At 46.0% G+C, this 22,512-nt stretch overlaps 1 protein-coding gene across 5 annotated transcripts in view; it reads left to right on the forward strand.

Moving 5' to 3' along the window:
- Window positions 1-3,585: 3,585 nt before the first annotated feature.
- CREG2 (cellular repressor of E1A stimulated genes 2) overlaps window positions 3,586-22,512 on the forward strand; it is a 40,049-nt gene continuing 21,122 nt past the window's right edge. Inside the window, exons 1-2 of one of the 5 annotated variants that reach the window (XM_063617628.1) lie at window positions 3,586-4,393; window positions 7,704-7,873. In XM_063617628.1, the coding sequence (XP_063473698.1) occupies window positions 3,953-4,393; window positions 7,704-7,873 (611 nt within the window). In that variant the 5' untranslated portion in view covers window positions 3,586-3,952. The remainder of the gene's footprint in view (window positions 4,394-7,703; window positions 7,874-22,512) is intronic. The other 4 variants (XM_063617630.1, XM_063617629.1, XM_055241978.2 and 1 more) reach the window with 4 other exon arrangements.

The raw sequence follows: 22,512 nt of genomic DNA on the forward strand, positions 1-22,512 counted from the left end.
GGTGAGAAGGTGGATACATTAGAACTCTTGTGCACCACTGGTAGGAATATAAAATAGTGCAGCTGTTTTGGGAAACAGTATGGAGGTTCATTAAAAGTAAACTATCTTATGATTGAGCAATCACACTTATGGGTATTTACCCAAAAGAATTCAAGACAGGATCTCAAAGAGGTATTTACACTCAAATGTTGATTGCAATAGTATTCACAATAACTGTAAGGCAGAAACAACCTAAATGTCCATCAATGATGAATGGGTAAAGAAAATATGGGCCCGATGCAGTGGCTCACGTCTGTAATCCCAGCACTTTGGGAGGCTGAAGTCAGAGAATTGCTTGAGCTTAGGAGTTCGAAATCAGCCTGGGCAACATAGTAAGACCTCATCTCTACAAAAAATAAAAAATGAAAGTGAGCCAGGCATGGTGGTGTGCCTGTAGTACCTGCTTCTCAGGAGGCTGAGGATGGGGGACCACTTGAATCCAGGCAATCCAGGCTGCAGTGAGCCATGATCGTGCCACTGCACTGCAGCCTGGGCAACAGAGTGAGACCCTGACTCAGAAAAAAAAAAAAAAGGAAATGTGATATATGCATATGTGAACCCAGAAGGCCAATCAGAAACTCAAAAGAATGCAACTGTTTGTGTCTCACCTGTCTGTGACCTGGAAGCTCCCTCCCCACTTCGAGTCTTCCTGCCTTTGCTTCAGGTTGTCCAGCCTTTCCAGACTGAACCAATGTACTTCTTACATGTATTGATTGATGTCTCATGTCTCCCTAAAATGGATAAACCCCAGCTGTGTCCTGACCACTTTGAGCACGTCATCAGGACTTCCTGAGGCTGTGTCATGGGAGCATCTTCAACTTTGGCAAAATAAACTTCCTAAATTAACTGAGACCTGTCTCAGATTTTGATTTTGGGGGCCCAAGATATTTTCCTTTCACACATGCAATGGAACATTATTCACCCTTTAAAAAGAATAACCTCCTGTCTTATGCTATAACATGGATGAATTTTGAACATCATGCTAAGTAAGGTAAGCCAGTCATGGAAGGACAAATACTGTATAATTCCACTTATATAAGGTATCTAAAATAGTCAAACTCACAGAAACAGAGAGTAGAATGGTGGCTGCCAGGGGCTGGGGGGAGGAAAACGGGGAGTTGCTGTTCAGTGGATAAAGAGTTTCAGTTATGCAAGGTACAATTCTAGAGATTTGCTATAGAACAATGTTCTTATAGTTAACAATGCTGTGCTGTACACTTGTTAAGAGGATAGATCTCATGTTACATTTTTTACCACATTTTTTTAAATGGGCAAAAGACATTAACGGGCATTTTATAAAAGATTTTGAACTGGGCAATAAATACATGAAAAACGATCAGCCATATTAGTCATTAGGTAAATGCAAATTAAAATAACAATGAGATACCATTGCTCATCCACCAGATTTGGTTGGCGTGGGAGGGGTGCGGGGGATGGGCAAAAAAAAAACTAACACTAATCTGTGTTGATGAGAATGTAGAGCTGTAACAGTAACTCTCACATTCTGACAGTAGCAGTATAAACTGGTACAATCATTTTGAAAATAAGTTTGATTTTCAAATATGTATATATTTTCAATATATATATATAAACATATTCCTACCCATATCTTTACTACCTGGGATGCCTCTGCAAAATGAATCCCTAAATCTCTCCAGAAAGACACTATCTCTAGCTTTTCAAGGTTATTCAAACAGGTTTAGATTCTGCAGGAAACCAGGAAATCCGTGGAGAATTCTCTTTCAAAATTTGAGTTTGAGGGACCTGTTAAATATTCAGGGGTAAATGGCCAAAACAAACAACAATTGCTGTCATTAATGGAGCATTTACTATGTTCTGGCACAAGTTGTGTGATGGGGTTTGACGAGTGATTATTGATCTCACTCTTAAATCCCCTTTGAGTGTGGAACTAATTTGGGAAATAAAACTCAAGAATCAGAAAGCTTAATAGAAGTAAAGCTAATGGGAAATTTTGACCAAATAGGATTCCTATTAGGTTCTGAAATTGACTACTCCCTTAGTCACAGACAGGGCGGGGTGACCTCTCACCTGCTGAAGGGGCAGGTCAGCTCAGACAAGACAGAAGAGAAGGGTGAACAGACCATTCAGAAAAGAATAGCTTTGCAGGAGCTGAGAAAATCATGTTAAGCTTGCCTTTCGAAACTCATCCATCAGATGGGTCACTTCTCCCATGAGGAGGCAGGCGTAAGAAAACAGCCATGGCTGGGCGCGGTGGTTCACACCTGTAATCCCAGCACTTCGGGAGGCTGATGCGGGTGGATCATGAGGTCAAGAGATCGAGACCATCGTGGCCAACATGGTGAAACCCCGTCTCTACTAAAAATACAAAAATTAGCTGGGTGTGGTGGCAGACGCCTGCAGTCCCAGCTACTCGGGAAAATCACTTGAACCCGGGAGGCAGAGGTTGCAGTGTGCCACTGCACTCCAGCCTGGTGAAAGAGCGAGATTCTGTCTCAAAAAAGAAAGAAGGAAGGAAGGAAGGAAGGAAGGAAGGAAGGAAGGAAGGAAGGAAGGAAGGAAAGAAGGAAGGGGGAGGGAGGGAAAAGAAAAGAAAACAGCCAAAAGCCTGCAATATTCCTCCGCATTTTTCCTCTCCAGGGCTTGGACCGGAGTTCTGATGACCTGGAATGAGGGGCTTGGCCAAGGTGGTATTTGTCCATGTGGCCTCGGCCAGTTTGTTTCAGCTTAAATGCAAATAACTTGATTCTGCTATTAGATGAACTGGCTGCGATGCCCTCCTGACACAGCAAAGTGTAAGAAAAGTTATCGTCCCTGCAGAGAGAGAGAATGAGCATCAGATGGAATTGGTGCTAATCTTACCTCCACCATTTATTCAGTTTTCTCCTCTAATAAGATGATGATAACAATCCCTACCTTGTGTCTAGTTAACTAAATACAGTCAGCCCTTCGTTATCTGTGGGTTCCCAACCAACCACAGACTGAAAATATTTGAAGAAGAAAAAGCTGGACGCAGTGGTTCACACCTGTAATCCCAGCACTTTTGGAGGCTGAGGCAGGAGGATCACCTGAGCCTGGGAAGTTGAGGCTGCAGTGAGCTGTGATTGTGCCACTGCAGTCCAGCCTGGGAGGACAGAGCAAGACCCTTCACCAGAAAAATAAAAAATGAAAAATGGTGATTGCATCTGTACTGAACATATATTGGCTTTCTTTCTTGTCCTATTCCCTAAACAATAGAGTAAACAACAATTTACATGGTATTTACATTGTATTAGGCATTTTATAAGCAATTTAGATATTAAAGGAGGATGAGCATGGGTTATATGCAAATGTTGCACCATTTTTTTATAAGGGACTTGAGCATCTCTGGATTTTGGTATCCACGGGGATCCTGGAACCAATATCCCTCGGATACCAAGGGACTACTGTAGAGCGTTTGCTCCATGCCACGCACTGTTCTAAGTCTCTTCAAATATTAATCGTTCAACCGTCCCATCCACCATCCTTAAGAGGTAGATATTATATTCGTCAGCTAATGAAGGAAATGGGCACAGAGAGGTTAAGTGGCTTGGCAGGTCTTACAGCTGTTGAGCAAGAGGCGTGTATTAAGCCGGGATTTGAACGCCCACCCTCTGGCTGCGGAACCTGTGCCATCCTGCAGGAAACGAACCCATCCCTTGACCTGGCGCGCGAGGAGGACTCCGCAGGATGCGCGGGGTGTGCGTGGAACCTGGTCTTCTGCGAGCCTGGACTTCTGAGCTTGGCATGCGGCTGCAGGGATTCGCCGGGACTCGCGCGGGGGACCGCGCCCGGGGATCCTGGTGGGGGTGAGAAGGGGGCTCGGGCTCCGTGCTTCTGCCGCAGGGGGGCGCTGCCGGGCTCCCCGGCACTATAGCTGCTGGCGGCCCCGGCGGCCGGGCGTGCCGCCTGCAAGATGTCCGTGCGCCGCGGCCGGCGGCCTGCGCGGCCGGGGACCCGCCTCTCCTGGCTGCTGTGCTGCAGCGCCCTGCTGTCTCCGGCCGCGGGCTACGTGATCGTGAGCTCGGTGTCCTGGGCCATCACCAACGAGGTGGACGAGGAGCTGGACAGCGCCTCCACTGAGGAGGCTATGCCCGCGCTGCTGGAGGACTCGAGCAGCATCTGGCAGCAAAGCTTCCCCGCCTCGGCTCACAAGGAGGATGCACACCTGCGGCCCCGGGCGGGCGCAGCCCGCGCCAGGCCGCCCCCGGCGCCGCCCGGGATGTTCTCCTACCGGCGAGAGGGCGGCCAGGCGGCCGGTGCGCCCCCGGGCCCTAGACTGCGCGCCGCCACCGCCCGCTCCCTGGCCCACGCCAGCGTCTGGGGCTGCCTGGCCACCGTGTCCGCCCACGAGAAGGTAAGCGCCCGGCGGGGAGCGCAAGGGGGCCTGGCATTCAGGCGGCGGCCGGGGGACGGGGACGGGGACGTGCTCGCGACCGCTCGGGACTGGGATCCGGGTCCACCAGACGTGCCCGGTGCGCTGGATGGGACCCTCGACACTGTACATAATGGAAGGCGATGGTGCCTCCGTGAGCCTGGCGAAGTCGGGGGAGGGTGGGAGAGGGGCATGGATAACCAGGCTTCCTGCCAGGTTGGGTTGGGTACCGAATCCCCACTTTGAGGTGGCCAGGCAGAGAGACGGACACCTAACCAGCGCCTGACCGAGACCTGGACCAAAGCAGCCAGAGCCGCCTTTGCAATCGCAGAGCAGGCGGGGACAGCCCTTCCCAGCGCAGGGCACAAACCCATAGACCCGAACTCCCCATCAGCTTCTGACCTGGAGCTGAAGCGGGGATGGGGAGAGAGACAGCACCAGGGCTTCGACGGAAATCTGCATTTAAGAAAATGGAGTTCAAGATTTTTTCTGGAAAGGAGGCTTATTATGCAAAGTGTGTAAATGCTGGAATGAGCTATTCGCTGCACTTGTAATTGTTCAGTTCGCAAATGCTTTACTCACCTGTTAGACATGATTCCACCTAGAATGACATGGATAAGTAATGTAGATGTAACTTCCATGCCTCCAGAAGGCTTTTGGGGGTGTTAAGAGAGACGAAAGAGCTACAAGGCAGTAATGTGAACTCATATTTACTTCCTAGAAAAAGCAAATATTATTTTATAGAAGGCATAGGACATTGGCCAGATTCTTGCCCCATCTCTAGGTCTCACCAAGACTGTGGCCAAGTCACTGGCTTCTCCACTTTGCTTTCCTCATCTATAAAATTAGGTTTAGTTTTTAAGGTCCTTTTTTGCTTAAGAACTGCCTAAATGGCAACTTTATTTCGATTTTGGCAATGGTCTTAACCTCTTCAGTGTCAAATGCAGATCCAGTTGGATATTCTCAACATCTAGATGATTTTTCACAGCTGTATCTTGCACTCCTAAGACACATCTTAAAAAGACATAAAGATTAAAGATGACACTGATCTTAGTTGAAAACACAAATCTTTTCAAGAAATTAAATAAAGTCTAGTGCCAATGTATTAGAGATATTTTGACTTTCAACCTTCCTTCTGTTAGCTTTGTTAGGAGTTCCTCTTTCTAATCCTTATTGACATTTGATTTAAACAATAAATTCAGAAAGCATTTACACAATGTACTGCCATGTATGCAAAGCATGACTCTGGGCAGCTATGACAAGCTGAAAAATGAGATATATGTACAAAGTTATATTACCATTTTGGAAGATTTCTTAACATTTCATGTTCCTGAAAAAATTAAAGCCCTGCCTTTTATAATTCTACACACCATTATCATGCAACATTTCAAGGACAAAGACAACCCCTGAATTCTGAGCTAAGTAACAACCAGGTGCACTTTGTTAGGGATAAAATCATGGAAAATTGGGATGCTTGACTGGCAGGATTGGGGAAAAGCTCAGCACTAAATATTTTTGTTGGCCAGGCATCGTGGCTCACACCTGTAATCCCAGCACTTTGGGAGGCCGAGGCGGGCAGATCACTCGAGGTCAGGAGTTCAAGACCAGCTTGGCCAACATAGTGAAACCCTGTCTCTACTAAAAATACAAAAATAGCCAGGCATGGTGGCATGCACCTGCAATCCTAGCAACTTGGGAGGCTAAGGTACAAGAATTGCTTAACCCAGGGGACGGAGGCTGCAGTGAGCCAAAATCGTGCCACTGAATGCCAGCCCGGGCAACAGAGTGAGACTCTGTCTCAAAAATATAATAATACTAATAAAATAAATAAATAAATATTTTTGTTTATATCTGCAGTCACAGAAACATGATATACCACCTGTCTTAGTCCATCTGTATTACTGTAAACAAATACCTGAAGCTGGGTAATTTATAAAGAAAAGAGGTGTATTTGGCTCACAGTTCTGCATGCTGTTCAGAAAGCATGGCGCAGCATCTACTTCTGGGGAGACCTCACACTGCTTCCACTCATGGTGGAAGGTGTAGAGCCAGTGTGTGCAGTGATCACATGGCAAGAAAGCAAGCAAGAGAGAGGGGAAGTTGCCAGGCACTTTTTATTTTTATTTATTTATTTTATAGATGGGGTCTGGCTCTGTTACCAGGGCTGGAATGCGGTGGTGTGACCATAGCTCACTGCTGCCTCAAACTCCTGGGCTCAAGCAACCCTGCTGCCTCAGCCTTTCGAGTAACTGGGACTACAGATGTGTGCCACCATGCCAAGCTAATTTTTTAAAAAACTTTTTGTAGAGATGGGGGTCTCACCATCTTGCCCAGGCTGATCCTGAACTGTTGAGCTCCCAAAGTGCTAGGATTACAGGGTGAGTCCCCACGCCCAGTTGGCACCAGGCTCTTTTAAACCTTCTCTCAGGGGAACTCTCAAGGAAACTAACAGAGGGACAATTCACTCAGTACCTCGAGGAGGGCACCAAGCCATTCATGAGGGATCCACCCCCATGACCCAAACCCTTCCCACTTGGCCTCCCCTCCAACACCGGGGATCAGAATTTAACATGAGATTTGGAGGAATGGATATCCAAACTATAGCACCACCCTTCTCCCACCCTACTGGCTGATCATGAAGAAAAATTGGTATATCATGTTTCTGTGACTTCCTTTATTCAAAAAGGGTAACAAATCTATTTCTCATTACTTGCTGAGTCATACAATGAAATATTATTGATTACAATAAAAAATGCAACTAATAAATGAGAAAGTGATGTAGCCCTAAAAGAAACAATAATAGAAAGTTCCTGAAGTCCAAAGAGCAGGCAAGATGTTAAAGACTTAAACATCCTCCCTAAAGTTGCTAACAACTTGGGAGAGGCAGTTAACCTTGGAGTTAAGGCAGTGGGGCTGTAACAGGCAGCTTGAGGAGAAGGCTTAGTGCCACCCCCCATAAATGTCATTGTCCCTCCCCAAAAGAACATGAAATTTAACAAAGTGAGTATATTTGCCATGCACAGGCAGCTTCAAGAAGAATCCTTTCACCATCCCTTCCAAACAGGATGCCACTGCTAAGCATCTCCTATGGAGAAATTCTAGAGCCACCACGGAGTGAATTGGGCAGACTGGGGACCACCTTACCTTGATTTACTACCTGTCAGAGCCACTGTGATGCTATGATTCCCCCCATCCCTGGTGTTGTATTTCCTAGCCAGAGGCACAAGCTAAGCTCCCAGATCAAGTCAAACCACAGCTCTGCACTGAAAAAGCCTTTTTTGGTGTTTGTTAGATCCAAGGACTGCCATTTGGGAACTGCCTGCCCATCAGTGATGGCCCCTTCAACAATAGCACTGGGATTCCTTTCTTCTACATGACAGCCAAGGACCTCGTGGTGGCTGATCTGATGAAAAACCCCATGGCCTCGCTGATGCTGCCAGAATCAGAAGGGGAGTTCTGCAGGTAGACAATGGTTTGCCCTCACTCGCACGGGTCTTGGGAAGTTTTTGACAGAGAGTTGGAGGTGCGTTTCTCTCTGGGTCACATGACTTTAACAGAACTCTGAGATGCACATTGATGTTCACCCTTGAAATCAGATAAATTAGAATTCCACCACTCACCAAGCAGTGTGATTCGTAGCAAGTTAGTTGATCTTTGGGAGCCTCAGTTTCTTCATCTGTAAAATGGGAATAATAATCTTTGCCTCCGAGGGTTATTGCAAGTGTTGGAAATAGGTGCAAAATGCTTTGTGCCACACTGGCAGGAGTCCAGACAGCTCCTGTTGTTATGGAAAAGGGCAAGGGTGGGAGTGAGGGTTGGTAAAGGAAGAGCCAATAGTTCATCTCCCCAGCACAGAGTCATGCAACACAGAGTCTATATATTGTCTTTCCAATTTATTTCTATCCTGTCCCCAGAGATATGTGCAATAAGGAGCCAGCATTTTTTAATTCACTTTTTCAAAAGCTCTCTGAAAGAAAACGCTTCTAAAGACATTTAAGCACTAACAGAACATTGATGCAGGCCCCTTTATCTGAATTTAAAATGCAAAGCCTGAACTCGCATCCTCCCCGGGAAATGTGTGCATGGAGCTGGTGTGGGGGCTGCATTTGAGATCCCCTTATCTTTCCCAGAGGAGCAGCAAATGTCCAGGATGGCTGGGATGAGCCCTTTAACCTCCAGGACCTTAGTCACTCCACCTAAATGTAGTGATGCTTTAGAAAATCAACAGGCCTCATCCCATCTGTGAAATTCTCTTATTCTTTATGCACAACATGGAAAACATAATAACCAAACAATGTATTAGTTCTTACAGAGGCTAATCAAAGCAACTATACAATGCAAGATGCATCCTGGATAAGCCATTGTTTCCCCTCAGCCACGACAGACCACATGGAGACACTTCAGCTGACCCTGTTCCCCACCAGGTTACAGCAAGAAGCCAGGAAAAGAAACATTTCCTCTCTCATGGAATATTCTCCCTGTTCTTGGTCAGTCAAGCTTACTGTTACTAGAAGTACATTTCCAGGATACCTTTCTTTTCTTTTCTTATTCTTTTTTCTTTCTTTCTTTCTTTTTTTTTTTTTTCTTTGAGACAGAGTTTTGCTCTTGTTTCCCAGACTGGAGTGCAGTGGCGCAATCTCGGTTCACTGCAACCTTGAACCTCTGCCTCTCAGGTTCAAGCAATTCTCCCTGCCTCAGCCTTCCAAGTAGCTGGGATTACAGGTGTCCACCACCACGCCTGGCTAATTTTTGTATTTTTAGTAGAGACAGGGTTTTGCCATGTTGACCAGGCTGGCCTGGAACTCCTGACCTCAGGTGATCCACCTGCCTCGGCCTTCCAATCCAGGATACCTTTCTAAGCTTCCCAGGCTTTCCTCATTCAGGTATCCTGAAAGCAGTCATGCTGGAGCATGTGGCTCCCAGAACCCAGAGCACAGCCGCTCTGGGGACACGCAACAGAATATATACCTGGGACAAAGCTGCGGCAGCACTCCAGCTGGGGAAAGATTTGTCAACTGGCAACCCTCAGGCAGATGGCAGCAGGAGCTGGAGCTAGGAGCAGTGAGAAATCTGACTTAGAAGAGGTCCTCATGGGGGAGAGGATCTCAGGGTGACTTCCTTCAGTCCCTGGGGAAGACTTGCCTGCATGGCCTAGAGCCACGTATGCGGACCTTCTTCATGGCAGGCCACATGTAGGACGCACAAACACCTGTGCAGCCCCCTGGCTAACTGGGTAAGGCAGCTCATGGCTGGAGGTGAGCACCCCGGGGCCAAGGGCAAGAGCATCTCAGCATACCTGTTACTCTGGCCTGGGAGAGGAAGGATGAGACACACTCATGGGTACCCCTTAGCTTATGTCTTCTTGTAAAACTGTTTCTCAGAACTGCTATACCCCCGACACTGTTTAAGCTTCTGAAGTATTGACATATGATGTAAATAAATGCCTACAAAACCAAGTTTTGCCTTAGTAAGCATCACACTTCGATGCAAAGCTTACCAAGCAATGGGGCTTTTGTCACCCTAGGGTCTACGACTTCCCATAATCGGCGTAAGCCCAGATGTGACTCACCTGTGTGAGGTTCACATTCCAAGTGGAGCATCCCATTTTAGGTTTACCTTCATAATCTTGGTAATATTGAACACAAGGACTTAACAAGTCAAAGCCATGTGGTTGGCATTGAAAAAGAGCCCTGAATAAACAAGCCAAGCAAGGGGTTCCTAGGGCCACCGGAGCGTAGCGAGGCATCTGGTAGAAGTGTCCGCAGCTATCCAAACACCTGGGTAGAGTTTTGAAGGACAGCCCGGCAAGGTACCAGCAAGGGGCCCCTCCTGCCTGACACCGGGCCTGAAGAGGTCACCAGCAAAGGCGGAGTTCGTCGTCAGGTGCTTCCGAGCTTCACAGCATCTCCCACAGGAGCAGGGAGATTCAAGAAAGCGCCCATGTCTTATGATGATAACGACAAGTCAAGGCCACCTGCTCCTCTCAGCTTCAGAGGGCAGCTCATACTCAGAACGATAAAAACTGCCTTCCATCCTGTGCATCCTGTGCATGGAAAATTTGCAGCAGCTTTTATTATTATTATTTTTTTTTTTGAGGTGGAGTCTCACTCTGTGATCAGGCTGGAGTGCAGTGGTGCAATCTCAGCTCACTGCAACCTCCAACTCCCTGGTTTAAGTGATTCTTCTGCCTTAGCCTCCCAAGTAGCTGGGATTACAGGCACATGCAAACATGCCCAGCTAATTTTTGTATTTTTTTTTAGTAGGGATGGGGTTTCACCAGGTTGGTCAGGCTGGTCTTGAACTCGTGACCTCAGGTGATCCACCTGCCTCAGCCTCCCAAAGTACTGGGATTACAGGTGTGAGCCACAGCACCCGGCCTGCAACAGCATTTTTAACCATCCCATGTGGTGCCTTCTGAGCGCTCCTGTTCTTCTGCTAGTCTGTGCAGCTGGGGAGGGTGTGAATCATCCCTGTTTCATCCCAGAACTGGGCAGGGAGGAAGTTGGGAGGCCACTGACTTCTGAGGAAGGAAAGGGGGTGCCTCGCGGCCGTTTCCTACAGCCTACTGGGCATCCCTGGGAGAGGGGGCATTTCAGCTGCAAGCCTGCCCCTGCATTCATCAGGTTAGCCCCGGTTACTGCAGACTCTGCACCAGCATGGGCTGGTGAGTGCCGCCTCCACCAAGGATACAGCCCGGGAGCAAGAAGCCTCCAACAACTGGGGCAAAAACAACTCAGGCTTAGGGAGGGAGGAATGCAAGTCTGAGACTATTGCGAGGACAGGCTACTTTCAGAGCTCCCTTTGGTGCCAGACAATTTTATCTATAATGTGTACATGTTTAATAAGCAGATACATAAATGAAAAAATAGATTATACATAGATAATAAATAGATGATTGATGATAGATAGATGGATGAATAGATAGATAAATGATGGATGGATGAATAGGTAGATGATAGATGAATAGATGGAGGATGGATAGATGATAGATAGATAGATAGATAGATAGATAGATAGATAGATAGATAGATAGATGATAGATGATAGATAATAGATAGATAGAAGCTTTCACACATTCAACTCTTCTCTATTCAAAAGAGTGAATATTACAGTTGCCCCTACTTGGTCTCCCCAATCCACTCTTCATCACCTTGAATTCATCCTCAATCCAGCAGCTGGGGTACTCTCTTAAAATCCAAATCAGATCCTGAGGAAAAGCAACAGAATCCTTAATATGGCCTAGGACGCCCTTCATGGCCAGGGGCCTGCCTCCCTCTAAGAATAAATAGCGGTGTCTGGCTCTTTACTGATTGACTTAATGTTTGATTTATACCTAGTTTTATCAAATTAAAAGCATCAACCTGATAGCTTGTTGTAGTCAAAGCTGATGTATGTTCTTTGGCATGGAGTTAAGAAAATGCTTTTCCATTAGCAATCCCTGCATGTAGGTTGACAAGTCATGTCACTCAAAAATGATATTTAGATCCATTAACGGGCCTGTGTCTTAAAGATAAAGTTAGATCCAAGTTGAAATAGCTGAAGGACATTGAGTATCCATGACCCCAAGAGTCTCAGGAAATTTAATGAAGAAAATGCTCAGCAGATGCAATTTCCCTAACCACAGCCGTGAGAAGCCAGTATCTTGAGAATAATGAAAGGAATGAACATCTCTTCATATTTTACAGCTTTCTAGGGACCTTAAAGAGTTTTTAAATGAACCTGTCAAGTCCAGCCTGGGCTAGTTCATCCCACCTAGTTAGGGATTTTTTCCAGAGCTTTTCATTGCCCTGATCCACAGTTCCCTGAACTTTCCCTAAAATGTCACAATAAAGTTCCTAGATTTAATGGGACGCAGTTGTCCTGACTCCCACCCCAGGGCATAATAATTGGGCATTATTGGCCTGCCCTTCTTTTTGGAGGAGATAATTTGGAAAGTGAATCTGACTGGATGATAAGTAGAATGTGACTTTCAGCTGGAAAAGTACTAGGTTGGTGATTTCTCTCTTTTCTTTTTTCTTTCCTTTTTTTTTTTGGAGATGGAGTCTCACTCTATTGCCCAGGCTAGAGTGCAGTGGTGCAATCTCAGCTCACTGCAACCTCTGCTGCCCAGGTTCAAGCGATTCTTCTGCCTCAGCCTCCTGAATAGCTAGGATTACAGACACCCACCAGCGTGCCCAGCTAATTTTTGTATTTGTAGTAGAGATGGGGTTTCACCATCTTGGCCAGGCTGGTCTTCAACTCCTGACCTCGTGATCACCCCCCCTCGGCCTCCCAAAGTGCTGCGCCCAGCTAGATTGGCGATTTCTGTAGAACAAAGTTGCTGGGCTAGAATGAAATACCCTGCCGGTTCAGGGTGTCACTTTTCCCACTGGTATGATGAAGAGGGGAGGGGAAGATATCTAAGGGCCCTCTGGATCCATGGTTGACTGGAGGTAGGATACTCCAAGAATGGTGAAGAAGGAATAGGTGAGCACAGCCATCACGGCTGATATAGATTTGGTATATAGATTTCTACATAGACTGTTATAAAGTGTGAACTCCTGCAAATTTATAGTAGAAGAGTGACTTTCAACTGCTTGAAGGGCAAGGATGAGAGGGATGTATTATTGGCCTGGACAGCTTTGCCCCTCCCCTAGGACCTCTTAGGGGAAGGAGCGCCTGAGTGATGCTAACACTGCTTTAGGATAATGAGGACGTTTAAGCCGCCTTATATGCATTTCCTGGGTTTCCAGTAAAGGCTACTAAGAACTGTGATTTAGGCCCAGGGTGGCTTAGGCCATTTGTAAAATGAAGTCAAGATTAGAGTCTGACAGAAAGACAAATCCTGCATGATCTCACTTATATGTGGAATCTAAATAAGTCGACTCATAGAAGCAGACAACAGAATGGTGGTTCCCAGGGACCAGGCGAGAGGGGGGAATGGGGAAATGTTGATTACAGGGTGCTGACTTTCAGTTAGAAGACAAACACGTTCTGGGGATCTAATGTACAGCATGGATTGGATGTGTGAATTCATTTGATTGTGGCCATGCTCACACAATATGTATGAACATCAAATCATCACATTGCATATGTTGAATATATTCAATCTTTATTTGACAATTAAATATTTTTAAAATGCTAAAAGATTAGGCTAAAAAGCCATGAAAGGAAGGTGGCTTTTCCACTTGTCAGACATCACACCTATACAAGCCGGAGCCTACCAACATGTCTTGCCTAATAATTGTTAGTTTATTTAAAGTCTGTTTTATCCAATTATTCTGTTTACTCCTGGGTGCTGTGATGTCTTCATTTAATTAATGAGATGAATTAGGGGTGGGAATCTATTTCCCAGCTCAGGTTAAAATGGCAAATGGAGAATAACGGTCTAGTTTAAAAGAGTCACTGGCAATCAGCAACGCCCTTTCCTCTTCATTTCCCTCTCCCTCAATGGCATAAGTATGGACACATGCCCCTTGACCAAATGAATTTATGCTCAGCCAAGAAATCTACTTTATGAAAATTCAATAAATATTGATTGACAAAGAAAGGCCACCCAAAAATGTCTCTTTCCCTGCAATATCTTCCTTCACAGAGCATGCAGCCTTGAACAGCATGAGTTTTAGGTTCGCACCTTCTTGGTGAATCAGGGCAGGAAGCCCTTGGGACTGGGGAGGACTCGTCTGAGGGGTGATATTCTCCCTGATCATATTGGATCAATTTTCATTTTAAAGATCAGGATGTAAATGAAACCCAAAGAGGTTTTATCAGATGCTTTTCCTGAAATAACATTTCTTTTTTTTTTAAGAGTAGAATACATTTTTGTTATACAACAGTTTGTGTGGTTTAAAAAAATTTCTTTTCATAGAGTATATTTTCACATTAGAGATTCCCACAGTGGGAAAAAAATAACAATTTATCACTTAGAGTTTTATATTTGTGGACAGATTGTTTTAGTACAAGTAAAACATCTTTGAGAATTAAGTCTCAGTTTAGAATTTATAATATTTTGATACATCTCCAAGGGGGGGGCCTAATCTTTAAATGGAACTTCTCTATATTCAGAAGCTCTCCAAGCTTTTCTTCCTAGGATTTAGAAATTCATGATGTGAGAGGAAATCAGCATTTCCTAATTTTACAGTTTCCTTAGTCTAGCTGGTGTCTACTGACGAGAGAGGGAAGTTTTCTAAAATTAAACACTGCCTAATTTTCTGCAAAGTTTTTCTTCATGAATTAACAGTATTTCCCTCTGTCCATTATTCCCAGGGCAAATAAAGGAGAAATTTGATCATGTGATAGTAACAAAGCTGGATTCTCTTTAAGAGATTATTAAATTAAAAGGCAAAAGCTCGTATCATGTTGAGTTATACTGTGAGTCTTGCGAGAAGCTGGGAGGCAACCCCACCAGAATACAGACCTCGGTCTCACAATTTTTGGGTAAGATTCTTCTCAAACCTTTTTCTTCAAAGATTAAATTCTGGGCCAGGTGAGGTGGCTCATGCCTATAATCCCAGCAATTTGGGAGGCCGAGGCAGGCAAATTACTTGAGGTCAGGAGTTCAAGACCCACCTGGCCAACATGGTGAAACCCTGTCTCTACTAAAAATACAATAAAATTAGCCGTGCTTGGTGGTGTGGGCCGGTAGTCCCAGCTACTTGGGAGGCTGAGGCAGGAGAATCACTTGAACCCGGGAGGTGGAGGTTGCAGTGAGCCGAGATCAGGCCACTACACTCCAGTTTGGGTGACAGAGTGACACTCTGTCTTAAAAAAAAAAAAAAAAAAAAATTAAATTCTGAAAATAACCACGTGATTAAGAGAATATGTCTGTTTAATGGACTTCTCTGTTATTTCCTCCCTATTGTAAGTTGAATGGCACAAGAAAGCAGAGGCAAAGAGGCAGACACCAGTTTCCCTTTCCTTCAATAACATAAGCATGGACAGATGCCCCCCGACTACATAAATGTATGCATGGGTTTAAAGTATTCCATCAAAAAGGTCAGAGCTTCCACAGCATGACTGCAGCTTTGCAGATGCCCATGTCGCGACAGTTGAAACAGCACAGCCCAGCAAAGCTGAGAGCTGAAAGTGCTGACAGGTCTGCCTTGACAGATTTCTGAGATGCACCCCCTTGAACACAGTCAGTAACGACTTGTCCAAGGCCCCAGTGACTGTGAAGAGGAAGGGCTGCAGCCACAGCACAGGCCCTCGCAGAGCAAGGGTCCAAATAAGCAGCTGGGAGCAGGCCCAGGAGCAAAACACTGTCAGCCCTTTCACTAGTTCAGGGGAGAGACACAGCCTTGGAGCCAGAATGGTGGCTCGGTGTCAGGTGAATGTGCTGCACCCCACCCCATCCTGGGGTAGGGTGGTCCCGAGGAAATGCCTAGACGTGAGCAGGTCTGACCACTGGGGTTTGGAGAAGCAGAGCTCGGCCTCCTGGGGCGCCACAGAGGGCACTCAGCCACCTCACTCCTGAGGGCTCCTAAAACATTCCTATTGATAGTTTGGACAAGTGCTAGTTTCCTAGGTAGACTGGTTTGATTATCAAGAAAGGAGGATCCAGGAGTACTTTTTCCTCTTCCTCCAAAGGCTCTTAATGAAAGATGGCCATGGGTCACACCCCCTCTTATTCCCCCAGGATGAAGGCGTCCCTGCCTCACCATGACCAGCGGCTCTTGGCAGAGCCCTTTGATTGACAGGCCTCGGTGTGGTTTTGCAAACTGAAAAGATTCCAGATTGCAAAGGAATCTAGTTTCAGAGGGGAGGTGCCAGACCATGGAATGGATTGAAGCCCAGTGGACCTCAACGAGACCTAGAGTGGAAGTCTCTCAGCAACGAGGATCCCTCGGAATGACTTGCTTTTAGGGGCTCATATTGAAGATGCAAGTCAGCACCGAGGGATCACACACCAGAGAGGGACGGCTCACACCAGAGCAACTGGGATGGTGTGCGGGGACGTAGATGTAATCCCTGCCCTATCTCATAGGCAGCACCTTATACTGCAGACACATCAACAGGAAGAGGAGCTGCTTCTGTGAAGCAGAGTAACTGAGGGAAAGGTGTCAGCAGGAGGGTCAGTTTGCCTTTATGTCGCGGGTTCAAGATAAACCCTTAGTGCAAACAACTAAATGAGGGTGCACCAAGTTTAATTGTTTCTTCTGTGTGAAAAGTAAAAAGAGATTCTGGAAATGCGAATGGACTGTGGCCACTCCTCCCCTGGCCTCCATCTTTTTAACTATACTTGTAGGAAGAAGAAAATGTCGAATGGTAGATGAAAACCTCAAACCAATCTAATTCCAAAGGCAGGCCCTGGGATTTGTTCCCCTAGAACTGGACTTAGAAAGCACTCTATTCATACAGTCATTTTTAGATGAGCTGGATCAAGCAAACACGCAGTGAGCACCTGCTTGCAGCAGCTGGCTTGCTAAGAGCCAAGATGCATCTCTGTCTGGAGTCTATGTCCACCTGAGATGGAATGCGCATTTCAAAGCCCAGGGCCCAGATCTAATTGGATATAGAAGCTGAATCCAATTTCTCTTCACTGAATCTTGTTCATTCCTTTTGAAAGGAACATATAAGTTTAAATAAATTGCTCTCTGTTCTGATTCATGTTACCTCTTCTTTGCTGTACCTTCGTGTATTCCTAGAGCTAACATTAACCTGAGTCATTTTTGTTGTTGTTGTTGTTGTTTGAGACAGAGTCTTGCTCTGTCACCCACACTGGAGTGCAATGGTGTGATCTCAGCTCACTGCAACCTCCACCTCCCAGATTCAAGCAATTCTCCTGCCTCAGCCTCCCATTGGACGGGACTACGGGCAGGCGCCACCATGCCTGGCTAATTTTTGTATTTTTAGTTGAGACGGGTTTCACCATGTTCCCCAAGCTTGTCTAGAACTACTGGGCCTCAAGTGGTCCACCCACCTCGGCCTCCCAAAAAGGGCTATCCACCACACCTGGCGGAAAGCTCTTTTAAAAATGACTTAGGGCAGGGCGTTGAGTCGATGGGGTGAAACCCCGTCTCTACAAAAAATAAAAAAATTAGCCAGGTGTAGTGGCGCACGCCTATAGTTCCAGCTACTCAGGGGCTGAGGTGGGAGGATCCACTGAGCCCAGGCGGTCGAGGCTGCAGTAAGCAGTGATCGTGCCACTGCACTCCAGCCTGGGTGACAGAGTGCAGACCCTGTTCTCAAAAAATAAAAATAAATAAAAGAGCTGTCTAGGAAGAGTCAGAGAACTTTGCAAAGAGAAAGCTTGATGAGCCAGTGTTCAAGTATTCTCTTTCACCTTCCTCTTGTTTCTGTTGTCATATCTCATGCAGTCACTTCTCTCTCCCTAATTTTATTTCAACCCTGTTGAGCTTTGTCTCTGTGGTTCCTATTTCATGAATTCACTAATGACTGTAGTTCCTCTGCCATTACACCATCCTTTTCCTCCATCTTCTGACCACCTGTCCCCATCCAGCTTATCAGTGTTTATTTATCTGTTAGACATGACTCCATCTTAAGCAGAAATGATACAAATAAGTCATGAGGATGTGACGCCCATAAATATACATCCACCAAAAAGCTTTGAGGGCTGTTAAGATGGACATAAGGGTATCATTGCAGGACTTTTAGCCCCTGGCAATCATTAAGCTTCTTTCTGTCTCTATGGATTTTCCTATTCTGGACATTATATATATGGGTTTCTATGAATGATTTCTTCCACTTTATTATAATGTTTTCAAGGTTCATCATGTTGTAGCATGTGCCTATAATTCATTCCTTTTTATGGCTGAGTAATATTCCATTGCATGAATATACCACATTTTATTTATCCATTTTTATTTACCCATTCGTCATGAGTTGATGAACATTTGTTTCCATGTTTTGGCTCTCATAAGTGATGCTGCTATGAGCATTCATGGACAAGTTTTTGTGCAGATATATGATTTCATTTCACTTTGGTATATAGCTAGGAGTGGAATTGCTTGGTCTTACGGTAACTGTGTTTAACTTTTTGGAGAACTGCCCAACTGTTTTCCTAAATGTGTGAGGGTTCTGATTGCCCTTTGTCCTCACCAATACTTGTTATTGTCTGTCTTTTTTATCATACCTGTCCTTTTGGGTGTGAAGTAATATCTTGACGTGGTTTTCGACTTGCATTTCCCTCATGACTAATGATGCTGAGCATCCTTTTGTGTGCTTATTGGCCAATTGTATGTCTCCTTTGAGAAACTGTCTATTTAAACCCTTTACCCATTTTTAAATTTGGTTATCTTTTTATTGTTGAGTTGTAAGAGTTCTTTGTATATTCTAGATAGGAAACTTTTTAGATATATGACTTGCAAATATTGTGCTGTGTGTCTTTGTCTAATTTTCTCTTCTTTTGTCTTGGAAGAAGCAGGAAAACTGCAGAGGATTCAATATTGACATTCCAGTTGCACATGTTCTCTGCCAACGTCCTTTTGTGCTTACAGGCTGGGCTTTCCCCATCAGACAAGCAAATAATTAAAGTAACATTCCTGAGATGACAAAGAAGTGTACCTAAGTTATCTGGTGTGTAGAAATGGTAAGAAAATGTCTAAACATGAGAAAAGATTTCAATTAATTGAAAGGAATTTGGGAGGGAAAGCTGTTACTCCAAACACATAAAGACAAGGTAGGGAGATACTAATAATAAACTCAATTCAATTAAGCATACTGAGTACAAGACAACGTATTAAATATTGTGATGAAAATAAGACTTTTTTCCTTCAAATGAGATTTACTGAGCACTTACTATAAGCCAGGCATGTGTAGGCATGAACACTTAAAGGCACAGGCTCTTCTTGCCTCCTTGCTTACTTGTCAGCATCATTTGAATCAAGACAAGGTGTAACATGTGACCACATATTACAAAGTCCCCTAGCAGTTAACACCAAGGCTGTCCACAATAGGGGAGCTGAGTAGGGTTCCACAGCGTGGCTACAATTTCCCCCACCTTGACATCCTCACTCCCCATCTGTATGTCCATCCATCCTTCTACCCATCATCTCCAGCTCAGCCTGCCCAACCTGACCTTCAAAAATAAGACACTAAGCTCCTCCCTGGTGTTCCCTCCCTTCTTTACCTCTTTCTTCTCATCTTAAGACTATATCTCAGTTTTCTAGTCCTATGGACTAAAGTTCCCTCACCGATTGATTCCCCAGGATTTCATTTTCTTCCTCTCTTGTGACTCAGCCTCCTGGGACTTCCCAGTCCAAGGCTCCTCCCTCTGAGAAGCCCATACCCTTCCCTGGTCTTCTAGGACAGCCTTGCTGATCTTGGTTCGTGCAGCCACTTCCATCCTGCTTGTTTGTCCTTGAGGTCTCTGCAGCATGGGCAGAGCTAAGGCCACCTGGGGCTGCTGGCCAGTGTGACCCTCGAAGCAGTAAAGCTTCCCCTGTAAAATGAGATGAGACTCCAGTGTGCTTAGAAGTATTTATGGCCTGGAAGGGCCCTGGCCATCCACTCCTGCCTTTCATCGTTCAGACTAGGAGGCTGAGGGGCTGAGAATAGCAAGACAGAAAAATGGACAGTGCAGTAGTTAGTCTTCATGACCATACCCTGCTCTCTGCTGCATGGTCTCTACTGACAGTTCCGATCCTGGCTCAGCCTCCCTTTCCCTTTGGCCTCTGCTCTCCCTGTAGCCACCTTCTTCGCTTTAAATGAATCACGCATTCAAATGGCAGGCCGGTCCCTTTTTAAATGCATTGTTTGTGGTGCATCTCTAACGAGATGAATAGCAGGCTTTTGGAAAGGACAATTGAACATGCACTGCAGGGAGGGCGTCACTCCATAGCATATGTCGCATATTAGACTAGGGGGCACCTCCTGGATCCTCTGTGATGCAGAAAAAGAAAAAAGGCAGAGCACCCCCTGAGGCTTCCTTTGGTCTATGGAGGCCTCTACGGGGAGGGGGCAGGGGTCATGGGTGTATTCTTGACATCTGCCATCCAGGCTGAGGCACAGGGACCCAGGGCTGAGTAGCAAGAGATCTTCCTGCCCAGGACAGGTCCTGGCAGTGTCTGCGGAAATGGCAGCGGGAACTCAGAAGGAATCTGAGAAGTGGTTTCAGAGTGGCCTCCAATCAGAGGTCAGCACTGCAGCAAGACCCTCAGCAGGGGGGAGCTGCCAGGGTGCCCTGTTTCAGTCCCACAGGATCACCTGATCCTGGAGATGAGCCAAGAGGGCCCTGGGGTGACCCTGAAGTCTGCTTTCTCAACCTGGGCGCTAGCTCAGGGCCTGGGAGCAGGTCTGAGGCCAGCCTGACCCTGTTGGGCTTGATTCTGGAACCATTTGGTGGGCTGCAGCATGACTAAACCCTGCTCAGAAGCAGCCTGAGCCCAGGAGAGCCACCTGATTCTGTTGAAAATGCCAATTCTGCGCGCCAGCAGTCTCTGAAAATAAGGGCCTTCAGATCTGCACTTTCAAGGAACAGCCAGAGTACTCCTGATCCACAGTTAAATAGGAGAATCGCCACATTAGAGAAAAGGGCTTCTAATTTGAGGATCATCAATCTGAGTCCTAAGCCCTCCCATTAATATCTGCCTGGCTTTGAGAAACTTAATTTGTCTGACTTGCAATCTCCTTCACCCCAAAATGGGAATAATAGTACCCTAAGTCCACTGTGAGGATGAAATGTTTCAATTTGTGTAAAGTTTTGAGCACACTCTCAGCACCAGTAAATGGTAGCAATGGTCAGTAACAGGTGTTTCTTCTGCACAGGACTGGGATGGCAGAGACCGGAAAAAAAGATGGAAATCAATAGTGCCCTATTTACACTGTACCCCTCCTATGTATAAAGGGAGGAACAGTATATGATATACATGAAGAGTTATAGAAATAACTCATGTGATTCTTACGAGAGTCCCGAGAGAGGTACACTTGTTAGCACCTTTTTAAAGATGAGGAAACTGAGGCACAGAGGGTGGGAAGGACTTGCTTAAGGATCCACAGGCTAAATCCTTATAGGGCTGGGATTCACTCCCAGGCAACCTGGCTCCCGAGCCAGACTGTTACCCACTGTATTCCCTGTCTCTGTGGAATCAGCTGCATCCCAGAGGCAGTGAGAACCCCCACCCACGTTTCAGAAAGCTCGGATTCAGAAGCTGCAGAACCAACAAAAACACAGAAGTATTTTTTAAGTTGATTTGAATTGTTCGAATATCATGTCCATCATAGGCTTGCACTGCAATAGAGGCAAGACTTGAAATTTGCTCTAAATATGTGCGTGCAGGTCCATGCAGGCCACCTATTCCAATAAAGCATTCGCATGGACAAATACTCACTGAGCATCTGCTGGGTAACGAGCCATGCTAAACACCGTCACAGATAAACGTGAAAAAAAGAGAGCATCTGCCTTTGACGGGAGGGAGAAGGTATAAGATGCACATAGAAATACTCATCATTCAAGCTGCTTGTGTTAAATCCCCTACGAGTTATCGGCCTGTAGAAGATTGGTGGGAGAGAGAAGCTCTTATGAGCCAGTGGTGTCTTCTCAGTCTACACCTCTTCCTGCTCTATCCAGTCTACCCCAAAACCTCCACTCATATGTGCCAGTGACTCCCAAATGTATAGTCCCAGCTGAGACCACTCATCTGAGCTCTAGACCCAAGTCCACCTGCTTCCTGGGCACCACGAACCCAGCCTCCTCTCCTCCCCAGAGGCCTCCTCTACCTGGGCTCCCTATCTGCGTGGCAGACTCAGCTGCCAGCTGTGGCTCCTTCTCCCTCTCACAGCACCACCCAGTCCGCAAGGCTCACCTGCTCTAACTCCCAGGCCTCTCCCAGCTCGCTGCTTCTCTCCACTCCCTGGCCCAAGCCCTTGGCATCACTCACTGTATTCTAAATTCTCCCAACTAGGTCTCCCTGGATCAACCCATTCTCCATTCTAAAGCCAGAGGGATATTTTCAAAACACCTGTCTCATCATTCTACTGTCCAGCTTAAAATTCTTCAGTCTTTCCCATTGCTCTTAGGAGAAAGTTCTAAAATCTTAACATGTCCTGCAAGGCCTAAACGGCCCACCCTGGCACAGTTCCAGCCTCGGACACCACTCTCTTTCCTTGTCTTTATCCTGGTCCCAGTGGCCTTTTGGCTCTTAGTCTGTGCAAATAACAGTAAC

The sequence above is a fragment of the Symphalangus syndactylus genome, chromosome 14, assembly GCF_028878055.3.
Source record: "Symphalangus syndactylus isolate Jambi chromosome 14, NHGRI_mSymSyn1-v2.1_pri, whole genome shotgun sequence".
NCBI classification, from domain to species: Eukaryota; Metazoa; Chordata; class Mammalia; order Primates; family Hylobatidae; genus Symphalangus; species Symphalangus syndactylus.